This window comes from Lissotriton vulgaris, chromosome 7 (assembly GCF_964263255.1).
Source record: "Lissotriton vulgaris chromosome 7, aLisVul1.2, whole genome shotgun sequence".
Taxonomy (NCBI): Eukaryota; Metazoa; Chordata; class Amphibia; order Caudata; family Salamandridae; genus Lissotriton; species Lissotriton vulgaris.
In genome coordinates, this window is record NC_141695.1 from 120683993 (window position 1) to 120696699 (window position 12707).

The window sequence follows — 12707 nt, forward strand, 5'->3', positions numbered from 1 at the left end:
TAGAAGTTACTAATCGCCATTTAAGATTGTTTATGTGCAGGAAGGGACACCTTCCTGCACATAAACAATCATTCCCAAAACACAACGTACCTGCGTTGGCACTAGGCAGATGTAATTCGCACCAGCGCGGGGAAACGCAGAAATGCACCTTATTATTGTAAATATGGGGCAGCCTTGCGTTTCCAAAGTGGTAGAGCACAGCCTTACCCACTTCGCCGCGACAGACATTCTGCCGCTGTGCGGCCAAATCTGACGTCTGCGCAGAACGAACGGCACCCGGCTGTCCTTTGCACATGCCCACCGTGACGTCGTGGTTAAGCCAAGAAGGCTAATGCCGCGCTCCATCTCTTTCCTTGTAAATATACCCCTGTGAGTCTCTGCAGCCATGGGCAGCACTGAAGCTATTAACCATACAGCATGAGCGGAGCTATCAAAGGTTCAGCAGGTTGAGTGGCACCATGGCACAGTGGCCTGAAGGGCCCACGGAACACTGATTATTGTGCTGATTTACCAGTCAGCTAGGGGCAGTCAGTGAGTCCTTCTTCTTTCCTTGCACGTGGGTCAATGGCACATTTGCTACGCCATTGCCTTGCATTGACCCGGAAGCTGAAGTCGACAATTCAGCTGATACATTTACACTTACGGACTCTTTCTCCACCTCCCTCACACACTACACCTTGTGGGGCGGAGGAGGTTGTGCCACACAATGTCCTGCATGTTGCTTTTAACACACTACCCAAAGCTGTCTCATTTCAAAACACTTTTATTTTTAGATTTTTTTCTTTTTTTATGACGATGAACTTTGCCCAAGACACCTTTGAACAGAATAGAGGAGGCCGCTGGGTGGCTCTATCGAAAGAGGCTCGAACTAGTCTTAATTTCCGCACGTTTTCACCCTTCGGGTAACCAACCGGAAGCAGCGGGGCGGCCTCTGTACTCTGTCTAGAAGCTGGGGTGGGTTTCCACTTACCTGGGCTGGGTCTGTGCTTGTGTTTGCGGTCATTAGATTCTTAATGGTGAAACCCAAGAGGGTGAGGGCTGTGCCCTGCTTATGTCTGGCACAGACCCCTGCTGATGAGGGCTCTCTCTGCCAACGAGAGAGAGAAACATAGAGATGGAGGGAGAGAGAGGGAGAGAGTGAGAAAGAGCGAGAGAGTAACAGGAAAAGAAAGAGAGATCGCGAGTAAGAAAGAATGAGCGAGAATACATGAGAGTGAGAGCAGTGACTAAAACAGGGAGTAAGAGAGACTTATAAAAGAGAGAAATAATACATGAAAGAGGAGAGAGGGACAGAGAAATACCTATGAGTATCTCATTTATTGTCGGGGGGAAACAGACAATAAATGAAAGAACGAGAGACACAGACAGAAAGTGATTCTCATTCGAGAGAGACAATAAACGAAGGAGCGCGAGAGACAGACAGAGTGAGAAAGAGACATCTGAAGAGAGATCATAGACCGAAACGGTCTTCAGATAGAAGTTACCTGAGATGGGACCCCCCACCCTCCTTCCAGAGAGACCGGATGGCCCTGGCACAGAGCTCCCCTCCCTCTTTGAGGTGTCCCTTCAATGAGAAAGGGACAGGGCAGGACAGGACTGGACATTCAGCTCCCCTTCTGGAGCCTCTCTCATGCTGCACGCACGCACGTGCAGGCACGCGCCTAGCACCCTCCCTCCTTTCTTTCTATCTTCTAGTTTTGTATGAATTGCAATAATTTTAATTTTCTATTTTTGTATGAATTGCAATGATTTTAATTAATTGTGCAAATAAATCTATCTATCTATCTATCTATCTATCTATCTATCTATCTATCTATCTATCTATCTATCTATCTATCTATCTATCTATCTATCTATCTATCTATCTACCACCCTTCCTGCGGCTAACACGCTCCTCCTCCTGCAGGTTACAGGAACCCGGTGCTGCTGCTGGGGGGCAGCTCCCTGCTCCAGGTCTACAACGGGTCTGAGGGCCGCTACTACACTGTTTGCCATGAGGGCTGGGACCCGGCGCACGGCTGGATCACGTGCAGGGAGCTGGGCTTCAACAGGTGAGTGAGGGCGGAGGTGTGAGGGGAGGGAGTGAGAGTGGGGCAATGGCGCCCGGTCTACGGGCGTCTCTGTAGGGGCCTTCCTTTAAGGCGAGTGAGGTGGGGAGGAGTGAGGGCAGAGAGCGAGACAATGGGGCCCAGCCTATGGTTGCTTCTTTAGGGACTTCAAGGTGAGTGAGGTGGGAAAGTGAGACAATAGTGCCCGGCCTCTGCATGTAAAGACATGTCCTTCAAGAGGAGTGAGGTGGCGAGGTGTGAGGGAGAGTGAGACAATGGTGCCCAACCTGTGGATGTAAAAACCTGTCCTGCAAGATGAGTGTGGTGGGGAGGTGTGAGGGGAGAGTGAGACAATGGTGCCGGCCTGTGGGTGCATCTGTAGAGACTGTCCTTCAAGGTGAGATAAAGTCAGAGAGAAGGTGTGAGGGGAGAGTGAGACAATGGTGCAGGCCTTTGGATGCTTCTGTAGAGAGACCTGTCCTTTAAGAGTAGTGAGAGAGGAGGGGTGAGGGGAGAGAGGGAGACAATGGTGCCGGCCTTTGGGTTGCTTCTGTAGAGACCTGTCCTTTAAGGGTAGTGAGAGAGGAGGTGTGAGGGGAGAGAGTTAGACAATGGTGCAGGCCTTTGGGTTGCTTCTGTAGAGACCTGTCCTTTAAGGGTAGTGAGAGAGGAGGTGTGAGGGAGAGTGAGACAATGGTGCCGGCCTTTAGATGCTTCTATAGGGAGACCTGTCCTTTAAGGGTAGTGAGAGAGGAGGTGTGAGCGGAGAGAGTGAGACAATGGTGCAGGCCTTTGGATGCTTCTATAGGGAGACCTGTCCTTTAAGGGTAGTGAGAGAGGAGGTGTGAGCGGAGAGAGTGAGACAATGGTGCAGGCCTTTGGATGCTTCTGTAGAGACCTGTCCTTTAAGGGTAGTGAGAGAGGAGGTGTGAGGGAGAGTGAGACAATGGTGCCGGCCTTTGGATGCTTCTATAGGGAGACCTGTCCTTTAAGGGTAGTGAGAGAGGAGGTGTGAGCGGAGAGAGTGAGACAATGGTGCAGGCCTTTGGATGCTTCTGTAGAGACCTGTCCTTTAAGGGTAGTGCGAGAGGAGGTGTGAGGGGAGAGTGAGACAATGGTGCCGGCCTTTGGATGCTTCTGTAGGGAGACCTGTCCTTTAAGGGTAGTGCGAGAGGAGGTGTGAGGGGAGAGAGTGAGACAATGGTGCCGGCCTTTGGATGCTTCTGTAGAGAGACCTGTCCTTTAAGAGTAGTGAGAGAGGAGGGGTGAGGGGAGAGAGGGAGACAATGGTGCCGGCCTTTGGGTTGCTTCTGTAGAGACCTGTCCTTTAAGGGTAGTGAGAGAGGAGGTGTGAGGGGAGAGAGTTAGACAATGGTGCAGGCCTTTGGGTTGCTTCTGTAGAGACCTGTCCTTTAAGGGTAGTGAGAGAGGAGGTGTGAGGGAGAGTGAGACAATGGTGCCGGCCTTTGGATGCTTCTATAGGGAGACCTGTCCTTTAAGGGTAGTGAGAGAGGAGGTGTGAGCGGAGAGAGTGAGACAATGGTGCAGGCCTTTGGATGCTTCTGTAGAGACCTGTCCTTTAAGGGTAGTGAGAGAGGAGGTGTGAGGGAGAGTGAGACAATGGTGCCGGCCTTTGGATGCTTCTATAGGGAGACCTGTCCTGTAAGGGTAGTGCGAGAGGAGGTGTGAGGGGAGAGAGTGAGACAATGGTGCCGGCCTGTGGATGCATCTGTAGAGACTGTCCTTCAAGGTGAGATAGAGTCAGAGAGGAGGTGTGAGGGAGAGTGAGACAATGGTGCAGGCCTTTGGATGCTTCTATAGGGAGACCTGTCCTTTAAGGGTAGTGAGAGAGGTGGTGTGAGAGGAGAGAGTGAGACAATGGTGCCGGCCTTTGGATGCTTCTGTAGAGACCTGTCCTTTAAAGGTAGTGAGAGAGGAGGTGTGAGGGGAGAGAGTGAGACAATGGTGCCGGGCTTTGGGTTACTTCTGTAGAGACCTGTCCTTTAAGGGTAGTGAGAGAGGAGGTGTGAGGGGAGAGAGTGAGACAAGGGTGCAGGCCTTTGGATGCTTCTGTAGAGACCTGTCCTTTAAGGGTAGTGAGAGAGGAGGTGTGAGGGGAGAGAGTGAGACAAGGGTGCAGGCCTTTGGATGCTTCTGTAGAGACCTGTCCTTTAAGGGTAGTGAGAGAGGAGGTGTGAGGGGAGAGAGTGAGACAATGGTGCCGGCCTTTGGATGCTTCTGTAGGGAGACCTGTCCTTTAAGGGTAGTGAGAGAGGAGGTGTGAGGGGAGAGAGTGAGACAATGGTGCAGGCCTTTGCATGCTTCTGTAGAGATCTGTCCATCAAGGTGAGGGAGGAGGAGGTGTGAGGCAGAGGAAAAGAAGGCACCAGCAAGGAAGGAGTGAGACATGCACAGTGTTGCATAACCTTGGAGCTTGGTGGAGCTTCAGTGTGCTCGAGGTGTCCTGGCAGGAGGTGGAACAGAAACCTTCTCACACTCTGGTCACACTGCACAGGTTTCCCGACCACCATTAACTCTAAACCAGTAAATGAGGGTTTCCGTGTGCCTTTTTACAAATAAGGGCATCTGTACTAGTTAATGCCAGAATTTCTAAGGATTGTGAAAAGAAGAGGGAACTCCAGGTAAGTTAGAGCCTCTTTATTATAGACCAGTCCCGTCAACTCCCAGGCAGCAACTGCCAGAGCCCCCACATTCCATGTTCCACGCAGGGAACATGGATGTAGGAAGGGTCCATGCAGACACAAAGAAAGGACCCAACACACCTCCCTTCGTATAACAAGAAAAGAAAAAGAAAACGATGAAAGAAATAAAGGGGAAACTAAATGAGAAAATATAATAACAAACAATGAAGAACCAATGTAACCCTTACTGCAAAACACAAGGTAAATAGAATAAACATTGGACAAGAAATGCAAATAACAATACATGCATATTAATACATGGCATAATCACAAAACTTGGTCGGCATAGATCTCATCCTCGAAGAAAATCTTCTCTGAGCAGAAGAGAATTACTGACCACACCCAATTGAAGGAATGACCTTAGAAGAAGAACCGCTGGAGCCAGAAGGTGAATCAAGAGTAGCACGTGAAAAAGAACTGGAGCCAGAAGGTGAATCAAGAGTAGCACGTAAAAAAGAATCGACAGAAGGATGAACACAGACACCAATCTTCCCTCCTACATACACAATTTTGGATTGAGGAACAATAGAAATGGCACACTTATTCCACACCTTCCTATTCTCCAACACCACCACACGTTCTTTTACTTCTTTGACCCTTGCAGGAGCAGAAAAACGAGAATCACCCTTGCGAACAAAACCGGGTTTCTTGATTCACCCTATCACCCACACGCACAGGAGAAACATTCACAAAAACAGTGGCATACTCGGACTGAACAGCCGTTCTAACATCAACGACGCCATTAAGTTTAGATGGATCAACAACCTTCCTGGACATCCAATCTTTGTTCAATTTAGAACCGGCAACCCTACCCCTGAGTAACGTAAAAGGAGATATTCCAGTATTAATATGGGGAGTAGTTTGAAAAGCCCATAACATATCTGCAACTGCAGTATGCCATGACAAACCATTCACAAGAACTAACTGTAGGTGGTCCTTAATGACGCGCTTAAAGCGTTCAACTAAACCATTGCTGCGGGGATGATAAAGAGATGTCAATACATGCTTAATGCCAAGTTCTTTTAGAAAATCTTGCATCTCCCACAAAACTAGTTGAGTCCCATTATCCGTTACCAGTTCATCCGGAAGCCCTTCACGAAGAAACACATCCTTAAGGAAACCAATGACAGAAGATGAATTAACACAATCAACAAATTTGACTTCGGCCAATTAGACATATAGTCTACTAAAACTAAGGCATACAAGGGTGACTCACCAGAAATACCAAAAGGACCAGCGACATCAAAAGCGAGTTTAGACCAAGGGACATTTTTAACTGGCACAGGATTGATGTGTTTTATCTAGGACCCCGATCAATATTGTGACCTCATGCCCCTATATGGCTATAATCAATACATATCCCTATAATGGCATAACAATCAGAGCCATATTTCAGTAACTTGTCTCTGCAGTTCATGACAGTCCATGACACAGCAGAAGCCACTTCCTTTGATTTCTAGATAGCACACCGAGTTCTTTCGACATACCAAACCCCCAGCAACCTGGGAAAGCCCCGCTTGCTTTGTTTTGATTAGTAATAGAACTCCTGCAAGCACTGTAGGAACGACCAGTTCTTAGTGACATCTTTATTGACGTCTTATGTCCAAAAACTTACATCAAACTCGGCACCTTTCAGGTATAAATATACCAACGTTGCCTTAAGCAAGCACACGGTGGTGGTGAATATTGGAGCAGAACAGCTGTCCCCTTGCAGAGAGCCCAGCAGATGCGAGAAGCCTACGGACGCTGCCCCTCCTCCTTGACGCGCAGAGAAAGACGCTGTCTTTTCTCCTGCTGAGAAAATCCAGCTCCGGCGTTTCCAGCCTACCCTTGCGGGTGACTGGGATATCGGGTCCTGAGAGGAGATACCAGACCTCCTGCATTCTATTCCAGAGGTACGGTGCTGACTAAACCCTTAGAGAGAATTCTTGAAACAAACTCTTGGCAAAACCAACATACCTTAAACTGCTACTTACTCCCTCCCATGTATTAGGCTTAGGTCAGGTACACCGGGGTAGGCGTAATTAGAAGCACCAGTTGAGGTCGTTAGCCAATGTATATATGAATGTATATATTTTATTCATTTTAACTATCTTATGGCTAAGAAACCATATCAATGCTTTTACAGTATTATTTCGTAATACTCCTTTTACTGTACGCACTCTTCATAATAACACGTCTTGCAATTGTGGCAATTCATTTCTCTTGCATGAGAAGGAAGACTGCTCAATAAATAATATCTTTTATTGAAAACGCCCGTCTCTCCATTCTCTGCACTCTGGTGAAAGTAAATCTGAACAACTGACTGAGTGAAATAGCTGTCTATTGTTTCACACAACTCTAGAGATTGACTCTTATTCTGAGGAGCAAAGTTGTCATGTTTATGCGGTTGTCGGAAGCTGAATCCCTTCTTGTCTGAGCCAAGGAAGCTGATCACTTCCTATTCAGTCAAGAAAGTTTCCAGTGACCTCTGAGCTAGCTGGCGCAAACCTAACTTAAGTCTAACATAGTCAGTAGAGACCTAGAAGACCGCAGTCCTACGTCTACACTGCTGTTTATGTTATTCCAATGCGCAGGGCCTATAGGGAAAATAGGAACTACAGTACATGGCGCCCAACGTTTGGTAAGGCGATAAAACTAACGCAAGACGTTAGAGTTACTCAGTCGTGCTTTTTCACACAGACCCTTTCTCCCGTATATACTCCAATAGATGTCTGGAGTGGGTGAAAGGTTAAAATCCGCCGGAACTTAGTAGGAAGAGATTCCTATGTAGAGTTCCTGGTTTAGTCAACGTTGAAGGATACAGTGTTCCAAAATATTGTGCACTTAATCTTTGTTTCCTTGGAAACCTGCTCTGCAAACCTTCATTAATACAATGTCAGTAAATGGCAATAACAACGGAACCAATGAAGTTGCAGTAGACGCGAATCAACAAGGTCCCGATGATACAGGAATTAATGAACCGGGTGCAATTATCATCCCGACAAACATAAGAAAATCTATAACTTCAAAACTTATAGAAAACGGACTGACATCACGAGGTGGTACAGTCATTTTTGTGATAGAGGCACACGAATATCGGCAGACAGAGGTATTCTATTCTTGGATAAACTTTCCAGCGGCAAACGCTACAACACAGGAGTTCCCTTTTTACAAAATAGAGGAACCACCGGAAGAGTACACACCTTTCGAGGAGATTGAAATCCCATTAAAATACCAAGAGCACCCGCTCTGGTTTAAAGGCGCCTTAAAACAAAATGATCACATCACCAGGCTCGGTCCACTAGGTAGACCATGAGCAACGTGGCCGGTTCTAGCCAGCTATACACCACATCCTGACATTGATAAAATGTGAAGAGAAGAACTTTTAGCACAGCTAAAATGACTAATTAAAATACACAGACAGTTAGTCCAATATGTAATGCGGACTGCAACAGTCCAAACAGCTGTTAATATTCCACAGCTAACCCCTCATCAGGGCAACACAAATAAAATTACACCACAGAACATACAATCCTGTCTTGGAAAAGCTCCTGCAAAACGGGAACAAATTCCTTTATGGTTAGCACAGAGATTTACTCAAATAGAGGCAGTATTCCCGAATACTACCCCTATTGAGAAACACAGAATTCTGACTATCTGCCTTCCAATGGGGGTCGCACCACATGTGGAGGACTGTGACACTTGGGGTACAGTCTTTGCTTCCATTTACACAAAAACACATGGTGTTCCGTCCATGGCGGTAATACCGGATGTGCTAAAACAAATTCAGAATGAATACGGTCCAGAACCTGCTTTAACTCTTGGTATGAAATTACTGAAAGACTTCAAGCAGGTCTCGGCTATATTACTAGCCAACATAAAAGGAGAAGCAGCATCTGTGGCGATCCTCCAGAAATTGAAAGAAACAGATATAACAGATCAACCAATTGAGCTTGCCTGAATTATAGAAAAATGCTATGAAGAATTAGGTAGAGATGGATTGGGTGGGAAACCAGTAGAACCCCAACTACTCGAAAACCCAGAAAAATTATTTATTAAAAATAGTCTAAATACTCCTAAAAAGAGCTGGGATGGAAATAAACAATCCACTCCCAAAGAAAAAGTTTTCCAGTCCAGAGGAAGGTCTCCTCGGCGGAGGGAAAGAACTCCGACTCGAGAACACCAGTCTCCCCAGAGGGAGCACTCTGAGAAAAGATATAACCTTAGAAATAGGGATAACTTGAAAAAGCCTGATAGATATCAAAGTATTGATACACGTCCCTCTCGATCTTTTTCGCAGAAATCGGAAAGAAGAGGACGGTCAGACCCAAGGGAAGAGCACACCAAGTCCAAAGACAAGGAACCTGCTCAAAGTAAAAAATTACAATTCCCGAGGAAGAAGGTAGCCAGTATAAGAGTAATCGAACATGCCGAGAATACGGAGGACACAGCTGAAAAACGGAGAGTGGGCACAGACAATGCTAGACAGTGCAGCAGAAATCAGCATAGCTCGCAAGATCCTGATGAGTCATCTGGAGACAGTGGACACGAATGAATACATTCAAGTAGAAACTGCAGACACCAGAGTTAGCGAACCCCATAAGATATACGAAATAACACTGCGTATAGAGGGAGATAAGACTAGGAAAATAAGGGGTCTATTTTGGGATAACCTCTCAAAAGGCTATGACATCCTGTTAGCTGAGAAAGATTGGCACCTGGAGTTGGTCAAGGAGTGCCCTCATGGCGAAGAAATGATTATGCCTGCCTTCTCGAATCACGTTCCAATTCACTCTAAATATATATATGCAAGGAAATGGGCAGTAGCCCAGGCACCAGCATTATATAAGAATCATGTAGGATGGGATGAGGACTCTCCTCCTCACAAAATCCAGTTAAAATGTCAACCAACTGCACAAAGGCAGTACCCAATTAAGCAAGAAGCGAAAAAACAAGTCAGGGAGATTTTAGATCAACTTGAATACCAAGGGGTAATTGAAACATGCACCTCTCAAATGAACAATCCTTTGTTTCCTGTCTCCAAACCAGACGATTCGTATTGTCTAGTCTTGGACTACTGACACCTTAACTCATGTTGCAAAACATTTGCAGTACAAAATTCGCATAGTGCTGCACTAATGAATAACATAGTTCACAAAAAATACAAGACGACATTAGACATATCTAATGGATTTTTTTGCCAAAATATTGCACCAGAAAGCAGGTACTTGACCGCTTTCTCAATAATGGGGTCACAGAAAAATTTCTGTCCTGAGAGTGAACACATTACCCCACAAGAAATTCCGAAAATACTGAACGCCCCACCATAAGGCCAAAGCCTCCTTCTCGATGGTGGAATAGGAGCCTTCAGCACCACGGAGAGTCCTGGAAGCAAATGCAATCACTTCTTCACAACCGTCATGTCTCTTTTGCATTAAAACCGCCCTTAAGCCAATGTTGCTAGCATCAGTAGAAACAATACATTTGTCATTAATATTAAATAGTTTTAAAGGGCGAGCTTGAACAATTTCCTTTTTTAAGATGCAAAATTGATGAGCACACTTGTCACACCATACAAATTTGACATTCTTCTTGAGAAGTTCTCTTAAGCTTGAAGTTTTGTCAGAAAAAGTTCCAACAAATTTTGCGTAATACTCCACGAGTCCAAGAAAGGAGCGCAATTGGTCTTTATTGGAAGGTGGAGGAGCATTTTGAATAGCATCTAAAATTTTGACTTTCGGTTCAATCCCCTTAGTAGAGATGTGGTGCCCTAAATAGTGAACTCCCTCACGAAAAAACGTACACTTTTCCTTCTTTAGCGTAAGGCCATGGGTCTTTACTGTATCAAGAACTAATTTTACCCTGCTGTCATGTTCAGTTACCGTAGGTGCATGTACCAAAATGTCATCCTGGAAGAACACGACTCCCGCTGTGTTTCTAAACAGATTGCCCATTAAACGCTGAAACACAGCGGAAGCCGATGCCAGGCCGAAAGGCATGCGTTTATGACGAAACGCACCCTCCGGGGTGACAAAGGAGGTAAGATGTATGGACTCCTTGGAAAGCTCAACCTGATGATAGGCCGAAGAAATGTCGAAAGAGGAAAAATACTTGGCCCCATCAAGCGTAGCCAACATTCAGCAATGGTTGGCGGTCAATCCAAATGTTGGCATTCAAGTCGCGCAAATCCACACACATCCTAAGGGACTTATCCGGCTTACGTGCAAGAACAATGGGAGCCAACCATTCTGATCCCTCAATGCCCTCAATGACATCCATGCGACACAATCCTTCCAACTCCTCTTTCAGTTCGGCACGCAAACTCGAAGGTACTTTACACACTTTGTGCACAACAGCTTTAGCACCATCCTTTAAGACAATGCGATGTTGAAAACCTTTTAGTTTTCCAAGTTTATCGCAAACAACATCGGGATACCTCTCAATCCACTGATCAATGGCCTCTAAATAACTTTCGAAAGTGTCTTTCACTGTTGCCATAACATAGGAGGTCTACCAGGAGATTGAAGAAATGGTGGAGGGGCCGCAATATGATCCATGGTCACAGATAACACGTGGGTAAATGAGTTGCTGCCCACACTAATAAAGATAGAAATGCACTGTAGCACAAGCTAATTCACAAAAATAACATCAAAGCAGTGTGCACTTCTGAAAAGAAACAAAAATGAAGTTGTGTGCATCAGGGCTGATTTTAGTAGAAACAATCCAAAGGAAAATACACAATAAATCCACAAGATGGCACTATTGTAAGTACCAGCAAAATTGTCTCAAGGATAAGACAACTGTGTCAAATGCTGTTCACTTAATGCTCTTAATGCATTTTAAATAGGACATTAACGATGGATATAGCGTATGAAAAATGCTTTCGCAAAGAGTCTTTTCTTACCAAAATTGCCAGCAGCCTTGGGAAAATTGCACAAGTTCATTTATTGGTGTTGCGCTCTTCCGTTGTCATGGAAACAACAGGAAACAGAGAATAAATCAACAAAACGGTTGCTACGTCGTTCTGACGTCTTTTGGTTAGGAAATTGATCTTGTTTCACAAGCGTGATGTGGTTTCAGCAGGCAATTGGGCACACGTGACGTGATGCTGCAGCAACTCGAGATCGCCACAGTCTGCCACCACCAGCTCGCGCTCAACACAGCATCGACGGCTCCTCCTCCACAAACATGGGCGTCCGCAGAAATTTTGCCAGGGGGGGGGGTAAAATGTTAACGTCATCACCATCCTCCAACATGATGTGTGCCAGGTGGGGCACAAGAAACACTGGGGCGCAGAACTAGAATAGACTCAATTAAATGCCAGGAATCCAGGACATGTGACTGACCCTGTCACAGGCCAACAAACACCACCTGTATGGAAAACGGCTGTCTTCAGCCCAATTCGATTTTTATCAGAATACTTTAAAACAGCCTATGATTAAAGCACCAGATTAAATACACTGTATGCACAGTGTGTTAGGGATTATTTGTAGCACACATATTCACCAATATTGGCTTCTTGGTGCTAGAATTAATGATACATTTTATCCAAAGTTAAATCACAACGTCAAAGTTAATAATAAATAATGCAGCAATCACACATGCTAGTGATTCGTCAATGGGTGCTCCCTTTACTAGAATTCCCTGGGCATTGTTAAATTTTACACACATTCAATTAATTTATACAAAATAAAATGTATAGGTCCAAATGTTAGATATATTTTTGAAAAGAAACTTAGAGTCCCTCTATGTGTAGTCAATGTCAAAGTGACAACGTGCGCACGTTTAGGGATACAATAATGGCCACCTCCATTATGCAGAAGCCCGGCACCGTAAATGTGTTGCACATGCGGTGCCCGCAGCAGCGGCACACCACAGGTCCAGGGATGCTGAGTCTTACACAGTGGTCGAAGTGGGGAAAAAAAGTAGGGGAACAGTGGGCGGAGAATCAGAGGGCGGGAATAACCCAAGGATT

The 12707-nt window shown here is 45.6% G+C and overlaps 1 protein-coding gene across 1 annotated transcript in view; it reads left to right on the plus strand.

Annotated features, from left to right (window-relative positions):
* The window catches only part of LOC147700971 (transmembrane protease serine 5-like), a 257795-nt gene that overhangs the window by 102163 nt on the left and 142925 nt on the right, over positions 1-12707 (plus strand). The window contains exon 7 of the mRNA XM_086929282.1: positions 1907-2051. Within this exon, the coding sequence (XP_086785408.1) occupies positions 1907-2051 (145 nt within the window). The remainder of the gene's footprint in view (positions 1-1906; positions 2052-12707) is intronic.